This window comes from Mustela lutreola, chromosome 4 (assembly GCF_030435805.1).
Source record: "Mustela lutreola isolate mMusLut2 chromosome 4, mMusLut2.pri, whole genome shotgun sequence".
NCBI lineage: Eukaryota > Metazoa > Chordata > Mammalia > Carnivora > Mustelidae > Mustela > Mustela lutreola.
In genome coordinates this window covers 116,455,265-116,472,875 of record NC_081293.1, presented here as the reverse complement: position 1 = coordinate 116,472,875, position 17,611 = coordinate 116,455,265, and the positions used below count along the sequence as shown (strand labels likewise).

Genomic DNA, 17,611 nt, shown 5'->3' with positions numbered 1-17,611 from the left:
TAAGCCTCTGCCTTCAGCTCAGGTCATGATCTCAGGGTCCTGGGATCGGTCCAGGGTCCCGCTTCCTCCTCCCTCTCTCTCTGCCTGCCTCTATGCCTACTTGTGATCTCTGTCAAATAAATAAAATCTTAAAAAACAAAAAACAAAAGTATCAGATGCTTAACTGACAGAGCCACCCAGGCACCCCTCCACTGTGGATTTAAAAGGATCTGTGGTTTGAAACAACAAACCACATCAACCGTTTGTCCAGTCAGGCTGCTGTAACAGAACACTATAGACTGAGTGACTTATAAACAACAGAAACTTCTCAATATAAATTTATTTCTAGAAGCTGGGAAGTCCATGATCCAAGTACAGGAAGATTCTGTGTCTGGTGAGAGGTGCTTCCTGGTTCACAGACAGCTGTCTTCTCACAGTGCCCTCACATGATGGAGGGGAGAGGGATGTCCCTCAGGCCTCCTTATAAGGGCACTAATCCCATTCATGAGGGCTTTACCTCATGACTTAACTCCCAAAGGCCTCATCTCCAATACCATGACATGGGAGACTAGGTTTCAACATAGGAATCTGGGTAGACAGAACATTCGATTGATAGAGTGCTTTTATAACTTTTTTCATTTTCACAATAAAATCTATTTTTTAGATTTGAAAGTAGACATCAATTTCCTTTGGTGTGTGTGAGAACAGCTATCCCACGTGTGACCCTGCTGATCACTGGGAAGGAGGAAACCATGTTGATTGGCCATTAGACCACCCCTTCAGCCTCACTGTGCCACTCAGGCTTTTCCTGAAGTTCTAGAAGCCTTGTGCCCTTGAAAAGTACAACCTTAGAGACACAATGATCATTTCCGGGTCCAGGGTAATTTTCCTTGGCTTATTACACATGTTAATATAGTTGAGACCTGCACTGTCTAATATAGTAGGAACTAATTACATGTGGCTATTGAGAACTTCAGACATGGCTAGTCTAAATTGAGATGGGCTGTTTAAGTGTAAAATACCCACCCAATTTTGAAAACTTAATATGATTCTATCTATATTGAGTCCATGTTGAAATGATTACGTTCTGGGACTGGTTTTATAAAATATATTATTAAAGGGGCACCTGGGTGGCTCAGTGGTTTAAAGCCTCTGTCTTCGGCTCAGGTTATGATCCCATGGTCCTGGGATCGAGCCCCGCATCGGGCTCTCTGCTCAGCAGGGAGCCTGCTTTCCTCTCTCCCTCTCTCTGCCTACTTGTGATCTCTCTGTCAAATAAATTTAAAAAAATCCTTAAAATATATATATATATATATATATATATATATATATATATATATATATATTATTAAAATTAGCTTCACCCATTTATGTTTCTTTAGTGTTTCACAGGACACCCAAATAGATAAATGCACAGAGAATGCAAGAGAAATGTCAGGACTAAAGACAGCTTCAGATTCACAGCCGCAAGTGCCCAAAGCCACTGACAAATTTTCTACTAGCACATGGTAGCTGTCCAGCAAACATTTGCTGATGGAGTGGTCTGACGTCCCCTCCTTACCACTCTTGCTGTCCCCCAAGAGAAAAAAGGCTGGCTGGTGCCAAGACCCCAATTTGTTGTTTGAAAAATGTTACCTGACTAACATGAGTTGAACATACAATCCAGTGCTCTTTGAGATGGGTGTACAAACCTCTAGGAACCCCAAACCTTTTCTCCTTGTGTGTACAGGATAATCGGCAGTGGCTCCCAGGGCTGCACACTTCCCCATGGACATCCAGAGATGGTATATCTCTGTCCTGGCACTCCAACCAGCAACTTGACATCAACTGGCCTGGATCACATCTTGCCTTCTCTCATGATTACCACCACCCACATTGTCACAGACATTGTGGCCAGAGAACCTTATTGTTGGAAGCCAATAAGGGCTGGACCACCGGGGACAGAGATAGTCAGTTTCCCTGAAGCATATGGTCTATGTGGGGAAGAGGGAGGTTATAGAAGAACATAAGAAATATTAGAAGGAAGAGGGAAACGCATATTGTGTGGGCAACTTTTTAATGTCCAGTGTACATCTACTCCTGGGGAACACAGAAAGGGAAGAGGAAAAGAAGGGATAAATATGTAGAAGAGTTGAAACCCACTTACTGGGTGACACTGCTGTGATTGATTCCCATCTTATTTGTCCACATAAGGGTTGTAACTACAACTTGATCCCAGATTCCCCTTGTATGAGCAAGCCACTTGTGGCTAATTGTATGGCCATGACAATATCTCCCATCCCACGGGCTATGTCACAATGTAACTTTAATATGCCTCCCATCATGAAGTGGGGTCTATATTCCCTCCTCTTAAATCTCAGTGAAATAATGTTATGTTGACTTCTGAGCCGAGGTCACACATGGTGGTATAACTTCTACCTAGTTCTCTGGAGATGCTTGCTCTTAGAACTGAGCCTCCATACTGTGGGGAAGTCCAAGTTGCTCATGAAGAGGCCCATTTGGAGAAACCAAGCCTCCTGGCTCACAGACATAGCTGACCCTCTGCCCCCAACCAACGCCCAGCACCAACTTGCCAGGTATGTGAGCAAACCATCTTGAAAGTGGGTGTTTAATTCCTGTTCATCCACCCCAGATGGTACCACATGGAGCAGAGACATGCTCTCCCTGAAAAACCTTTCAGAATTCAGATTTTTGAACAAACGAAATGATTCTTGCTGCTTTAAGCCACTAAGTTTTGTGGCTGTTTTACAAGGCAACGGATAACTGATACAAAGAGCAAATAGAAAAGAACTATATAGCCCAAGGAAACTGGTCTAGCATCCATCCCTAGCTATGTACATTATGAGAAGAAACACCCAGCCATTGCTATCCTTTGACATTTTATTATGGAAAACTTCAAACATACAGAAAGTAAACGAGTATCATGAACCCCTATGAACCCATCACTCAGTTTCAACAATTACCCCATTCCGAAAGTCTTCAAAGTTATTCATGTTAACAATGATTTTTAAAATAACAACACTTTAAAGAAAACAGGAAATGCTAGATAAAAGGGATGAAAACATGCAAAATTTTCATCAAAATTTATAAAAAAGAATCAACTGATAATCCTGAAATGGAAAAATATACTGCTGGAAATTAAGAATCCATTTGATATATTTAATAGTAGACAGGACACAGCATAAAGCAGAATCAATAAACTTGAAGACAATCAGTGAAAAATATCCAAGTTTGAGCACAAAGGGAAAAAGAAGGAAAAAAACAGAACCGGGGTGGGGGGGGAGACAAAAAAAGCCTAACATATTGATGATGATTAGAGTCCCAGAAGAAGAAGAGAGAATTGGGTAGAAACATTATTTGAAAATGGTCAAAAACGTCCCAAAACTGATGACAAGTATCAATCAATAGAATCGGTATTTAAGTCAGTAAGTCAAGCAGGGTGTTTTGTTTTGGTTTTTCAATCAGCTCTGTGCAAGCATTTGCAGGGAAATGATACTCAGGTTTTATTTAAGATAGGTAGGTGAAATTCAGAAGAGGTTGAGTATACAGGAAATCTATGATAAAAAAAAGAAATTACATCTTCCAAAGTTTGCAGAAGATGGGTTTTAGAAGATCTTTAGTACTGTCAAATTGGGTCAGATGAAGAACTACGCAGGCTTAAGAGGCACAGGGCGATTCATCCTGATAGTCTCCTAGGGGAAGCGGGTAACCGGGTTAAGGTGGGAGTGTGGGCCCCGGAAAACCGCTCCCTTGCTCCTACTGCTAATGTGGTGCCAGAAGGGAGAGAGGGACTCCTCATGAGAATATCGCCTTAGGCAAAGGGCTTTACTGAAGGCCTCTCTCCTCTGGGAGCAATGGGGGTTTGTACCCAAAGGAGGGACCAAGGATCCTCTGCCAGTATATGGAAAGAGGTATATGGCAAGTGGAGGTATATGGCAAGTGGAGAGCAAGAGGAGGAGAGGCTTTCACTTCCCTGGTGTTCCCTGACCCTCAACTCAAGTCCACTTCTGCTACCTACTCCACAGCCAATCTAGAGTGAGTCATCACTCAGAAGAGCTCAATCCTAAAATCTTAAACACAAACATTCCGCTTTCTGACCCCTACCCTCCTACTCTTCCAGCTCCCTCCCTCCATGACTCCCTCTACCCCTCTTTACTCCTTAGGATCCTCTACTTTCTGCCCGTCTATCAGTGTCAGGAACTGTTCTCGCTTCCCACCTAGTCCCTCTGCCCATCCCTCAGACACTCTAAAAAGCTTAGCTCCTTCACCACCGCCGCCCCTCCAAACTATATGCCTGGCAAACGCCTATCCTGGATGAAGTCAACCCTTATTTTTATACCTACATCTGGTTTACTGTTACTTAAGAAAATCACTCAGTGGGGAGGATGAGTACCATGCTTCTACCTATTTTCAAACATAATTGTATGGAAGTAAAACATGAATGAAACTCAGCAGAAAAAAATTAAAACAATACAGAGGTATATGGAAAAAATTTAAAAAAAATAAAGCCATCCCCCCAACATTTGCTTTAAAAGTTTTGTGTATGTTCTATGCATGCATTATTGTCTTAAATGTAGCTAGATATATGTACCTACATATACACACATATACATACGTATATGAAATCAGAGTAGTTACATTGTAGTAGACACTTCTGGGGCAACTTGCATTATTTTTCCTCTTTTAAAATAGGTCTTGGGCACCTGGGTGGCTCCGTGGGTTAAAGCCTCTGCCTTTGGCTCAGGTCATGATCCCGGGGTCCTTGGATCAAGCCCCTGGGCTCTCTGCTCAGCAGGGAGCCTGCTTCCTCCTCTCTCTCTCCCTGCCTCTCTGCCTACTTGTGATCTCTGCCTGTCAAATAAATAAATAAAATATTTTAAAAAAAATAAAATAAAATGTCTTGGAAAGCTCTTCTTCTCAAAAAATACATACATACTTTATATACTATCCCATTCCCTTATTTATATATAAGTTATTTGCTATTTTCACAATAATGAATATCCTTGTACAGCTTTCCGGATACAGTGAAAGTCTATGCCTGAAGTGGATCTCTAGAAGTGAAATGTTTGGTCAAAGGGTGTATGTACTTAACATTTTAACAAATACTTCTAAAATACCATTCAGAAAGGCTCTATCAAATTGCCCTCCCAGCTGCACAAGAGACTTACCATCTTGAGAGCAGGGCTCTCAACATTGGCTGGCTCCCCTCTTCTTTCCTTCCCTAGACTTCTCTCCCCCTTAATCTCCACATACCTTATCTCTGCTCCAAACCCCCTCTGCTGCCTCCAAAGGTACACATTCTTAGCAAATATCTCACCAAATATTTGTAGAGAAAATGGAAGTTACTTGGCTTCCTACCCCCAAAACAACAAAACCTACCCACCCCTCTCCTGTCCTCCTTCCTCCTAATGATCGGGTAGGGTACAGTCTCCTCGGGTTAGGGCAATCCCGGCCGTGGGCTCCTTCCCTTCACGAAGGGCTGGCTGCCTTCCGTAGGGGTCTCAGCGTCCACTCTCGCTCAGCTGACCTGAAATCTATCCTCTGCCTTCATCACACAGGCTCACCGTGTGCCAAACCCACCATACCTCCTCCTAGGTGACACTACTGCCCACTCTCTTCATAGAGCCGCACTCTTCTAATTTTGCTCCTCTGTCTCTAGAACACTTTCTCCGCGGTCCTCCTCGGTCCTCAGGCCCCTCTTGACCAAACCTTAACGTCTGGAGTGCGCGGTTGCTGTCCCCGGGGCCCTGCGCTCTTTCTCCGGGGAACATGTCACCCTTCCCCTCCTTTCCGCCACCATCGCCCCCTCTGTCTTCTCCTCTCTAATCTGTGTCTTCAGCCCAAACGGCCAGTCTATTCAAGGCTGACTTCATCCTCTCCCATTCTGCTCCTCATACCCTCCACTCGCTCTCCCGCCAGACCCTAGCCGCTCCTCCGAGAAATCGCCGGGGTCCTCTCCCTTTTAACTCCGCCGCCACGTGGCGCCAGTACCTCGCAGACCTGAGGAATGTAGTTCTCCTTGAAGTAGTTCCTCAGCTGGGGGTTGGCAGTGCGTAGCGAGGCCATGACCAGAGGCCCCACTGAAACTCCCCGCCGGCCCTCCGCGTCCCCGGAAGCAGGCGCCGCGCCCAGGCCGGGGACTAGCGCGTCCCGGCGTTGCCCGGCAACCGCGGGGCAGGGAGGGGCGGGCGCGGCGGAGTGAGGTCCGCGTCCCCTAGGCGGGGCGGGGGCAGGGGAGCAGCCAAGAGGGCGGCGGGAGGAAGGCGGGCTTCGGCCCCGGCGGCAGCCAGCAGAAGTCCGTCTTCGGACAGCGGCGGCGGCGGCGGCAGCCTCCGGGGGCTCCCTTCGGGTCACGCAGTCCCTGAGGCTCCGGACTAGTCCTGCCCCCCCGCCCCGCCTCTGCCAAGCCGCCGGGACGCTCCGGGGCCGCAGGGGGCGGTCTTGCTAGTCTGGCAGGGTCGTTTCCGGGAGGCGGAGCTCAGACCCTATTTCCTTTCTTCTCCGCGGGCTCGCGCTCGGTTGGCGGCGGGATCCGCTGGCTCCGGGGCCTCCTGCGCCAGGCCGAACGCTGCGCCCCAGCCCCAACGCTGCGCCCCAGCCCCGGCGGCAGCATGGGCGGCGCCCGGGACGTGGGCTGGGTGGCGGCGGGCTTGGTCCTCGGGGCCGGCGCCTGCTACTGCATTTACAAGCTGACGCGGGGGCAGCGGCAAGGCGGCCGCGGGTTTCGGCTGCGCGCCTCGCGCTCCGCAGGTGAGGCCACGGGATGCCCGGCAGGCGGCGGGGGACAGCGGACCGGGGCTGGGTGTTATCCCTGGGGTGAAGGTTGAAGACAGCGGGCGCTCGTGGCCTTGCCGTGCTCGCGGCCAAAGAAGCCGAGGCAGGGGAGGGCGGGAGGCTAGTGAGCACGGCCAGGTGGAGAAGCCAGGTGCAGAGGACTGATCGTCCACTTGATGGGATGCTGTAAGGTGGAGCCGCCTCCTGCCTCCACTTAGTTCAAAATCCCGTGATGAAAAGTTGCCCACATTTTCCTGCCTGAGTGCGGCGTCACAGCGGAGGGTTGGCTGGGTTTCTCAAAAGCATGTCCACCACCCCGCACGTTAAAGCTTGCTCCGGCTTTTGTGTTACCAAGGGGATTCTCCCTACGATGGCGTGGGTGTTGCGGGGCCTGGAGCGGTAGACGAAGTCGTGTCTGCAGTTGCCCTGGGAGAAGGAAAGCTGGAGGGGTAGTTCTGCGTCCTCTGGGCCAAGCCTCAGAGGGGAGGTACCTTGAAGTCACTGTGGTTCATACACAAAGTCGCTGAGAGATTCTGGAGATAACAGACACGGATGTACCTATCAGTTTGAAACAGTTGTCTGCATGGGAAAGGAAGCTACCCTCCCGGCGAAAAAGTGCATGGTTAGGTTGCCGTCCCAAAGTCCCGATGGGTGCGTTCGGGATTCTGAGGATTTGCTGGATGTTCTGGAGGGAAATTTCCGGTCATGGACGTTGTTACAGAAATAATTAAAAATGAATTCTCCTGCCAACCAAGAAATTCCTCTCTGCAAATACAGAAAAGAACTAAAGTTTTATTGTTGAGTAAGCATTAAACTAGATTGCTGTGCTCATCCCAGGCAGTCAGCTAATGGGATTGAATAGAGAATTCTCACCCCTTTATGTATCTAGGCAGATATCTATTTCATACCACCTGCATGTTATCCAGAAAGACAGTAACTTGTCTTTAAGAAAAGGCTTGACAGCACCATTTACACATAATTCATCGTAAATTCACTGGTAATTGACGTGGCAATTTGTTTCAGCTAATTGCTTTTATCCAAAGGAAACATAAGACTTCTCAGCATCTTCTCAGCATCTATGACAAGCAGGTGGTTACAACATAGAACCAGGTGGTGAGGCTAAATTCAGAGATCTGGGCTCCACCTTTTTGATGTTTACATTTTAAACAGATGACCCCAAATCCCATAAGAAAGACTTTCTTGGGTTGTAAACTGGCAGGAGAGTTACTTAGCTTTTAAAAAGATGTCATTTATATTAAGGAGACAAAGGAATTACAGTTATAGCTCGTTCTTGAACAAGGGGAATGTGAGCTGCACAGGATTACTTACATGGAGGTTTTTTGTTTGTTTTTCAGTATAGGTACAGTTCTGTAAGTGTATTTTCCTTATGATTTTCTTAACATTCTCTCTAGCCTATTTTATTGTAATAATACAGTACATAAGACATATCACATACAAAATATATGTTAACTGTTTTCAGTAAGGCTTTCAGTTCATCGCAGTCTATTAGTAGTTAAGTTTGGGAGAATCCAAAATTATACGTGGATTTTGGCACCCCTAAACTCTTCATTGTTCGAGGGTGAGCTGTACAAGTTTACTCAAGGAAATACTCCGAGAAAACAGTAGGGAGAAGGTCTGTTTCCCTTTAGGGACAAAGGAAAAAGCAATTTTCAAAAAAAGGTTTTTATTTTCCCTGACTTACAAAGCCTAATTTGTTTGTGTGTGAAAGAGATTTCTGGATTCAGATACCTTCTCACTTACACTGATTGAACCTGGTGAACACTGACAAAGTCAGTGTTTTAAACTTAATTTTACCAGTTCCAAAGTCACCCTTACCTTAAGTCAGGCACCTTACAAAATAAGGTGCTCCTGGTCCCTTCTTCCTGAAACTACCCCTTTATCTTTTTTTTTAAAGATTTTATTTATTTATTTGACAGAAATCAGAAGTAGGCAGAGAGGTGGGGGCGGGGGGGGTGGGGAAGAAGGCTCCCTGTGGAGCAGAGAGGGTGTGAGGAAGTGGGGGGAAGCAGGATCCCCATGAAGCAGAGAGCCCGATGCGGGGCTGGATCGCAGGACCCTGAGATCATGACCAGAGCCCAAGGCTGAGGCCTAACCCACTGAGCCACCCAGGCGCCCCACCCCTTTATCTTTGAAGAAGACTTAACAAGTATCATTTTTTTCAGCATCATGTTTAGATTTTTGAAGATGATCTTTTTTGTTGTAATTGAGATAAAATTGACATAAAATACTGTATTAATGATAGGTATACAGTATGATATGTGGCTATGTATATATTTGATATAAAATATATGTAATATGTATATATTTGGTTTGATTTGATATACTTGGTTCAGGTATCTGTACATATTGCAGAATAATCACCATGAAAAGTTTAGTTGACATCTCTCACTTCATAGGCACAGATTTTTTGTTGTTGGGATGAGAACTTCTAAGATTTACTCTCAGCAACTTTCAAGTACATAATACAGTATTGCTTGCTAACTGTAGTCATCAAGCTGTACATTACTTTCCCAATATTTACATATCTTTAAACTTGCGCTTCTCATCACTTTCATCCATTTTACACTCCCCCTTCGCCTGCCTCTGGCAACCCCAGTCATGAATCTATTTTTATTCGTGAATTTAATTTTTTCCTTTTTCTTGTTTTAGATTCGACATATAAGTGAGATTATGTCATATTTGTTTTTTCTTTCCTGTCTGACTTGTTTCACTGAGAATCATGCCCTCAGTGTTCACCCGGGTTGTTGCAGATGGCAGGATTTCCTTCTTGTTATGGCTGAGTAATAATCCACTATTTCAGTTTTCCTATATATATGTAGACCACATTTTCTTTATCCATTCATCTATCAATGAAAACTGAGGTTGTTTCTGTGTCTTCCTGTTATAAATAATGTTGCAGTGAACATGGGGATGCATATGTCTTTTCAAGGTAATAATTCTTTTTCTTCACATAAATACCCAGAAGTGAAATTGCTAGATCTGCGTGCTAGTTGTATTCTTGATGTTGTGGAACGTCCAAACGGTTCCATAGTGGCCGCACCATTTACATAGTCTCCAGCAGTGGACCAAGGTTCCCTTTTCTCTACACCCTCACCAACACTTGTTATCTCTTATCTTTTTGTTTTTGTTTTTGTTTTTAAATCTCTTATCTTTTTGATACTAGCATTCTAACAGGTGTGAGGTGATACCTCATTGTGGTTTTGATTTGCCTGTTACTGATGATTACAGATGTTGAGCACTATTTCACATATCTGTTGGCCACTTATATGTCTTTGGAAAAAATGGCTATTCAGATCCTCTGCTTATTTTTTTTAACGATTACTTGGGTTTTTTCCCATTGAGTTGCATGAGTTCTTTATATATTTTGGATATTAACTGCTTATCAGATAAATGATTGGGGGATATTTTCTCCCATTCCATAGGTTGCCTTTTCATTTTATTGATGGTTTCCTTTGCTGTGCAGAAGTTTTAAAATCTGATAGTCCACTTGTTTATTTTCATTGCTTTTGGATTTGGTGTCAAATCTAAAAAATCATGCAAAAACCTATGTCAGTGAGCTTACTGCCTACATGTTCTCCTGAGAGTTTGATGGTTTGAAGTCTTATGTTAAAGACTTGATTATAAGTTGATTTTTGTGTCTGATAAAAGAGTGGCCCAGTTTCATCTTTTTATGTGGCTGTCCAGGTTTCCCAGCACCATTTCCTGGAGTTGATGAAGTCTTAGAATATAAGTGAGGTTCGGTGGCGTGAGGTCTGGAGCCAGTGACCAAGAAAGAATTCTTGAGACAGTTTTGGTGCAAAACGGTGGTTTATTAAAGCCCTGGACAGGACCCATGGACAGAAAGGGCTGCTGCCCCGGGGCTGTGAGGAGGGGTCTGTTATACACTTGCAAGTTGGAAGGGGATCGGGAATGGCATAAGTGTATAAGGAATTTTGGAAGCAAGATTTCCAAGACCTTGAGGGGTTAGCTGTTGTTGGGCAAAAGGTTATTCATTACCGTGAATAAAACCTTTTCCTGAGACCCTTTAGATGTATATCAGCGGCCCCTGTGCTTGGGAATGATTGTCAACGCTATCTTGGAGGGTTTAGAGATAAAGTTTCCCAGTGAATTGTAGAGTAGAACTTAAAGGATCCTGGTCGGGGGTAGGGGGCAGTCTTTGATGACTGAGCCCATAACCTGTGGGGTCTGACGCAGGTAGAAAGTGTCAAAGTTGAATTGAATTGTGGAACCTGGAATTGTGTCCAGGAATTGCTTGGTTCTTTGGAAAAACTCACTCTATGTTAGAATGGGTGACCAAAATAAAAATGTAAGTTGGGTCTTATTTTGGTTTGGGTTTTTTTTTTTTTTATTAATATATAATGTATTATTTGCCCCAGGGGTATGTGAATCGTCAGGCTTACACACTTCATAGCTCTCACCATACATAGCACATACCCTCCCCAATGTCATAACCCAACCACCCTCTCCATACCCCCGCCCCCCACAACTCTCAATTTCTTTAGTGAGATTAAGAGTCTCTTATGGTTTGTCTCCCTCCCAATCCCATCTTGTTTTATTTTTTTTTTCTTCCCAGCCCCCTAAACCCCCGACTTTGCCTCTCAAATTCCTCATATCAGGGAGATCATGTTATAATTGTCTTTCTCTGATTAACTTATTTCACTCATCATAATACCCTCTAGTTCTATCCACGTCATTGCAAATGGCAAGATTCATTTATTTTGATGGCTGCATAGTATTCCATTGTGTATATATACCACATTTTCTTTATCCAGTTATCTGTTGATGGACATCTAGGTTCTTTCCATAGTTTGGCTATTGTGGACATTGCTGCTATAAAATTGGGGTGCATGTGCCCTTTCAGATCATTACATTTGTATCTTTAGGGTACATACCCAGTAGTGCAATTGCTGGGTCATAGGGATAGCTCTATTTTCAACTTTTTGAGGACCCTCCATGCTGCTTTCCACAGTGGCTGCACCAGCTTGCATTCCCACCAACAGTGTAGGAGGGTTCCCCTTTCTCTGCATCCTTGCCAGCACCTGTCGTTTTCTGACTTGTTCATTTTAGCCATTCTGACTGGTGTGAGGTGGTATCTCATTGTGGTTTTGATTTGTATTTCCCTGATGCCGAGTAACGTGGAGCAGTTTTTCATGTGTCTGTTGTCCATCTGGATGTCTTCTTTGCAGAAATGTCTGTTCATGTCCTTTGCACATTTCTTTTTTTTTTTTTCTTAAGATTTTATCTATTTATTTGACAGACAGAGATCACAAGTAGACAAGGAGGCAGACAAAGAGAGAGGAAGGGAAGCAGGCTCCCCGCTGAGCAGACAGCCCCACGTGGGGCTCAATCCCACGACCCCGAGATCTTGACCTGAGCCGAAGGCAGAGGCTTTAAACTACTGAGCCACCCAGGTCCCCCCTCTGCCCATTTCTTGATTGGATTATTTGTTCGTTGGGTGTTGAGTTTGATAAGCTCTTTATAGAGTTTGGATACTAGCCCTTTATCTGATATGTCGTTTGCAAATATCTTCTCCCTTTCTGTCATGGGTCTTTTGGTTTTGTTGACTGTTTCCTTTACTGTGCAAAAGCTTTTAACTTCGATGAAGTCCTAATAGTTCATTTTTGCCCTTGCTTCCCTTGCCTTTGGTGATGTTTCTAGGAAAAAGTTGCTACGGCTGAGGTTAAAGAGGTTGTTGCCTGTGTTCTCAAGGATTTTGATGGAATCCTGTCTCACATTGAGGTCTTTCATCCATTTGGAGTTTTCGTGTGTGGTGTAAGGAAATGGTCCAGTTTCATTTTTCTGCATGTGGCTGTCCAATTTTCTCAACACCATTTGTTGAAGATACTCTCTTTTCCATTGGACATTCTTTCCTATTTTGTCAAAGATTAGTTGACCGTAGAGTTGAGGGTCTATTTCTGGGCTATCTGTTCTGTTCCATTGATCTATGTGTCTTTTTGTGTGAGTACTATGCTGTCATGGTGATTGCAGCTTTGTAATAGAGTTTGAAGTCTTGAATTGTAATGCCACCAACTTTAACTTTCTTTTTCAACATTCCTCTGGCTATTTGGGATCTTTTCTGGTTCTATTTAAATTTTAGGATTACTTGTTCCATTTCTTTGAAAAAAATAGATGGTATTTTGATAGGGTTTGCATTAAATATGTAGATTGCTTTAGGTAGCAGAGACATTTTCACAATATCTGTTCTTCCAATCCATGAGCATGGAACATTTTCCCATTTCTTTGTGTCTTCCTCAATTTCTTTCATGAGTGTTTTATCATTTTCTGAGTATAGATTGTTTGCTTCTTTGGTTAGGTTTATTCCTAGTTATCTTACAGTTTTGGGTGCAATTGTAAATGGGATTGACTCCTTAATTTCTCTTTCTTCTGTCTTCTTGTTGATGTAGAGAAATGCAACTGATTTCTATGCATTGATTTTATTTATTTTTTTAAAGATTTTATTCTTATTTATTTATTTGACAGACAGAGATCACAAGTAGGCAGAGAGGCAGGCAGAGAGAGAGGAGGAAGCAGGCTCCCTGCCGAGCAGAGAGCCCGATGCGGGGCTCGATCCCAGGACCCTGGGATCATGACCTGAGCCGAAGGCAGAGGCTTTAACCCACTGAGCCACCTAGGCGCCCCTATGCATTGATTTTATATCCTGACACGTTACTAAAATCCTAAACAAGTTCTAGCAGATTTGGAGTGGAGTCCTTTGGGTTTTCCACACAAAGTATCATATCATCTGCAAAGAGTGATAGTTTGACTTCTTCTTTGCCGATTTGGATGCCTCTAATTTTTTTGTTGTTGTTGTCTGATTGCTGAGGCTAGGACTTTTAGTACTATGTTGAATAGCAGTGGTGATAGTGGACATCCCTGCCGTGTTCCTGACCTTAACAGAAAAGCTCTTAGTTTTTCTCCATTGAGAATGATATTCGCTGTGGGTTTTTCCAGGTGGCTTTGGTGATACTGAGGTATGTACACTCTACCCCTACACTCTGAAGAGTTTTGATCAAGAAAGGATGCTGTACTTTGTCAAATAGTTTCTCAGCATCTATTGAGAGAATCATATGGTTCTTGTTTTTTATTAATGTACTATATCACCCTGATTTGCGGATGTTGAACCAACCTTGCAGCCCTGGAATAAATCCCACTTTGTGGTATTGTGGGGTTGTGGTGAATAATCCTTTTAATGTATTATTAGATCCTACTGGTTCATATTTTGTGAGAATTTTCGCATCTGTGTTCATCAAGGATATTGGTCTGTAATTCTCTTTTCTGATGCGATGTTTGGTTTTGGAATCAAGGTAATGTTGGCCTCATAAAATGAGTTTGGAAGTTTTCCTTCCATTTCTATTTTTTGGAACAGTTTCAGGAGAATAGGAATTAATTCTTCTTTAAATGTTTGGTAGAATTCCCCTGGGAAGCTGTGTGGCCCTGGCCTCTTGTTTTCTGGGAGATTTTTTTTTTAAATTTTATTTATTTATTTGACAGAGAGAGAGAGATCACAAGTAGGCAGAGAGAGGGGGGAGAGCAGGCTCCTTGCTGAGCAGAGGCAGGGCTTGATCCCAGGACCCTGAGATCATGACCTGAGCCAAAGACAGAGGCTTAACCCACTGAGACCCAGGTGCCCCTGTTAGGAGATTTTTGACGACTGCTTCAATCTCCTTACTGGTTATGGGTCTTTTCAGGTTTTCTATTTCTTCCTGGTTCAGTTTTGGTAGTTTATAGTCTCTAGGAATGCATCCATTTCTTCCAGATTATCAAATTTGCTGGCGTTTAGTTGCTCATATGTTCTTGTAATTGTTTGTATTTCTTTGGTGTTGGCTGTGATCTCTCCTCTTTCATTCATGACTTTATTTATTTGGGTCCTTTCTCTTTTTTTATGGATAAGTCTGGCCATGGATTTATCAATCTTATTAATTCTTTAAAAGAACCAGCTCCTAGATTCATTGATTTGTTCTTTTGTTTTTATTGGTTTCCGTTTCATTGATTTCTGCTCTGATCTTTATTAATTCTCTTCTCCCGCTGGGTTTAGCCTTTCTTTGTTGTTCTTTCTCCACCTCCTTTAGGTGTAGGGTTAGGTTATGTACTTGAGATCTTTCTTGTTTCTTGAAAAAGGCTTGTATCACTATATACTTTCCTCTCAAGACTGCCTTTGCTGTGTCCCCACAGATTTTTGAACAGTTGCATTTTCGTTATCATTTGTTTCCATGAATTTTTTCAATTCTTCTTTAATTTCCTGGTTGACCCATTCATTCTTTAGAAGGATGCTCTTTAGTCTCCAAGTATATGGGTTCTTTCCAACTTTCCTCTTGTGATTGAGTTCTAGCTTCAGAGCATCGTGATCTGGAAATATGCAGGGAATGGTCCCAATCTTTTGGTACTCGTTGAGACGTATTTTGTAACCCAGGATGTGATCTATTGTGGAGAATGTTCCATGTGCACTAGAGAAAAACGTATATTCTGTTGCTTTGAAATGGAATGTTCTGAATATATCTGTGATGTCCATCTGGTCCAATGTGTCATTTAAGGCCTTTATTTCCTTGTTGATCTTTTGCTCGGATGATCTGTCCATTTCAGCGAGGGGGGTTGTTAAAGTCCCTTACTATTATTGTATTATTGTTGATGTGTTTCTTTGATTTTGTTATTAATTGGTTTATATAGTTGGCTGCTCCCACGTTAGGGCCATAGATATTTAAAATTGTTAGAACTTCTTGTTGGACAGACCCTTTCAGTATGATATAGTGTCCTTCCTCATCTGTTATTATAGTCTTTGGCTTCAAATCTAATTAATCTGATATAAGGATTGCCACCCCAGCTTTCTTTTGATGTCCATTAGCATGGTAAATTGTTTTCCACCCACTTACTTTAAATCTGTAGGTGTCTTTGGGTCTAAAATGAGTTTCTTGTGGACAGCATATTGATGGGCTTGGTCTTTTAATCCATTCTGATACCCTGTGTCTTTTGATTGGTCCATTAGCATGGTAAATTGTTTTCCACCCCCTCACTTTAAATCTGGAGTTGTCTTCGGATCTAAAATGAGTTTCTTGTAGGCAGGATTTTGATGTTTTGTTTTTTTGGTTTTTTGGGTTTTTTTTTTATCCATTCTGATAACCTGTATCTTTTAACTGGGGCATTTAGCCCATTAACATTCAGGGTAACTTGAGAGATATGAATTCAATGCCATTGTATTGCTTGTAAGGTGACTGTTACTGTATATTGTCTCTGTTTCTTTCTAATCTACTACTTTTAGGCTCTCTCTTTGCTTAGAGGACCCCTTTCAATACTTCCTTTAGGGCTGGTTTGGTATTTACAAATTCTTTTAGTTTTTGTTTGTCCTGGAAGCCTTTTATCTCTCCTTCTATTTTCAGTGATAGCTCAGCTGGATATAGTATTCTTGGCTGCATGTTTTACTCATTTAGTGCTCTGAATATATCATGCCAGTTCTTTCTGGCCTGCCAGGTCTCTGTGGATAAGTCTGCTGCCAATCTAATATTCTTACCATTGTATGTTACAGACTTCTTGTCCCGGGCTGCTTTCAGGATTTTCTGTTTGTCACTAAGACTTGTAAGTTTTACTATTAGATGACGGGATGTGGACCTATTCTTACTGATTTTGAGGGGGGTTCTCTGTGCCTCCTGGATTTTGATGCTTGTTCCCTTTGCCATATTAGGGAAATTCTCTACTATAATTTGCTCCAATATACGTTCTGCCCCATCTCTCTTTCTCCTTCTTCTCAAATCCCAGTTATTCTAGTATTGTTTCATCTTATGGTATCACTTATCTCTCACATTCTCCCCTCGTGGTCCAGTAGTTGTTTGTCTCTCTTTTGCTCAGCTACTTTATTCTCCATCATTTGATCTTCTATATAACTAATTCTCTCTTCTGCCTCATTTATCCTAACAGTAAGAGCCTCCATTCTTTTTTTTTTTTTTTTAAAGATGTTATTTATTCACCTGAGAGAGGGAGAGAGAGATCACAAGTAGGCAGAGAGAGATGGAGAAGCAGACTCCCCGCTAAGAAGAGAGCCTGATGCAGGGCTCGATCCCAGGACCCTGGGATCATGACTGGAGCCTAAGGCAGAGGCTTAACCCAGTGAGCCACCCAGGTGCCCCAAGAGCCTCCATTCTTGATTGCACCTCATTAATAGCTTTTTTTATTTCAGCTTGGTTAGATTTTAGTTCTTTTATTTCTCCAGAAAGGACTTTTATTTCTCCAGACAGGGTTTCTCTAATATCTTCCATGCCTTTTTCAAGCCCAACTAGCACCTTGAGAATCATCATTCTGAAGTCTGGATCTAACATATTACCAATGTCCTTATTGATTAGGTCCCTAGCCATCAGTACTGCCTCTTGTTCTTTTCTGTGTGGGTGGTTTTTCTGCCTTTTCATTTTATCCAGATATGAATATATGAACAAGAGAATAAAATACTGAAAGGGTGGCCAAGACCCCAGAAAAATGTACACTAACCAAATCAGAAGAGATCCCTAATTGGGAGGAGAAGAAAGGGGGTAAAAAAATATTTTTTAATTTTGAAAAATTTTAAAAAAAGATAAAATATATATATGTAAGACTGGTGAATAGAACAGAGCCATCGACTTGATTTTGGGTGTGTTTTAGTCTCTTAGAAGAAACTACCTCCCAAAATTTTATTTAAAGAAAGGAAAACACATATATATATAAAAGTAAGGGTAAACATGAGGAAGGGATGGAATATAACTGTAAAGATGAAAAAAATTTTTTAAAATTCTTAAAAAGAAATTGATAAGTTGGTTGGGAAAAGAAAAAGAAAGTGGAGAGAATTTGCTCAGGCTGGAGACTAGAACAAAACCCTGTG

The 17,611-nt window shown here is 42.8% G+C and overlaps 2 protein-coding genes across 2 annotated transcripts in view; one reads left to right on the top strand and one right to left on the bottom strand.

The window, feature by feature from the left end:
- Positions 1-6,089, bottom strand: part of FBXL13 (F-box and leucine rich repeat protein 13) — a 248,616-nt gene extending 242,527 nt beyond the window's left edge. The window contains exon 1 of the mRNA XM_059170911.1: positions 5,971-6,089. Within this exon, the coding sequence (XP_059026894.1) occupies positions 5,971-6,045 (75 nt within the window). The 5' untranslated portion in view covers positions 6,046-6,089. The remainder of the gene's footprint in view (positions 1-5,970) is intronic.
- Positions 6,090-6,457: 368 nt separating this feature from the next.
- The window catches only part of ARMC10 (armadillo repeat containing 10), a 32,937-nt gene continuing 21,783 nt past the window's right edge, over positions 6,458-17,611 (top strand). Inside the window, exon 1 of the mRNA XM_059170910.1 lies at positions 6,458-6,729. Coding sequence (XP_059026893.1) covers positions 6,591-6,729 — 139 coding nt within the window. The 5' untranslated portion in view covers positions 6,458-6,590. The remainder of the gene's footprint in view (positions 6,730-17,611) is intronic.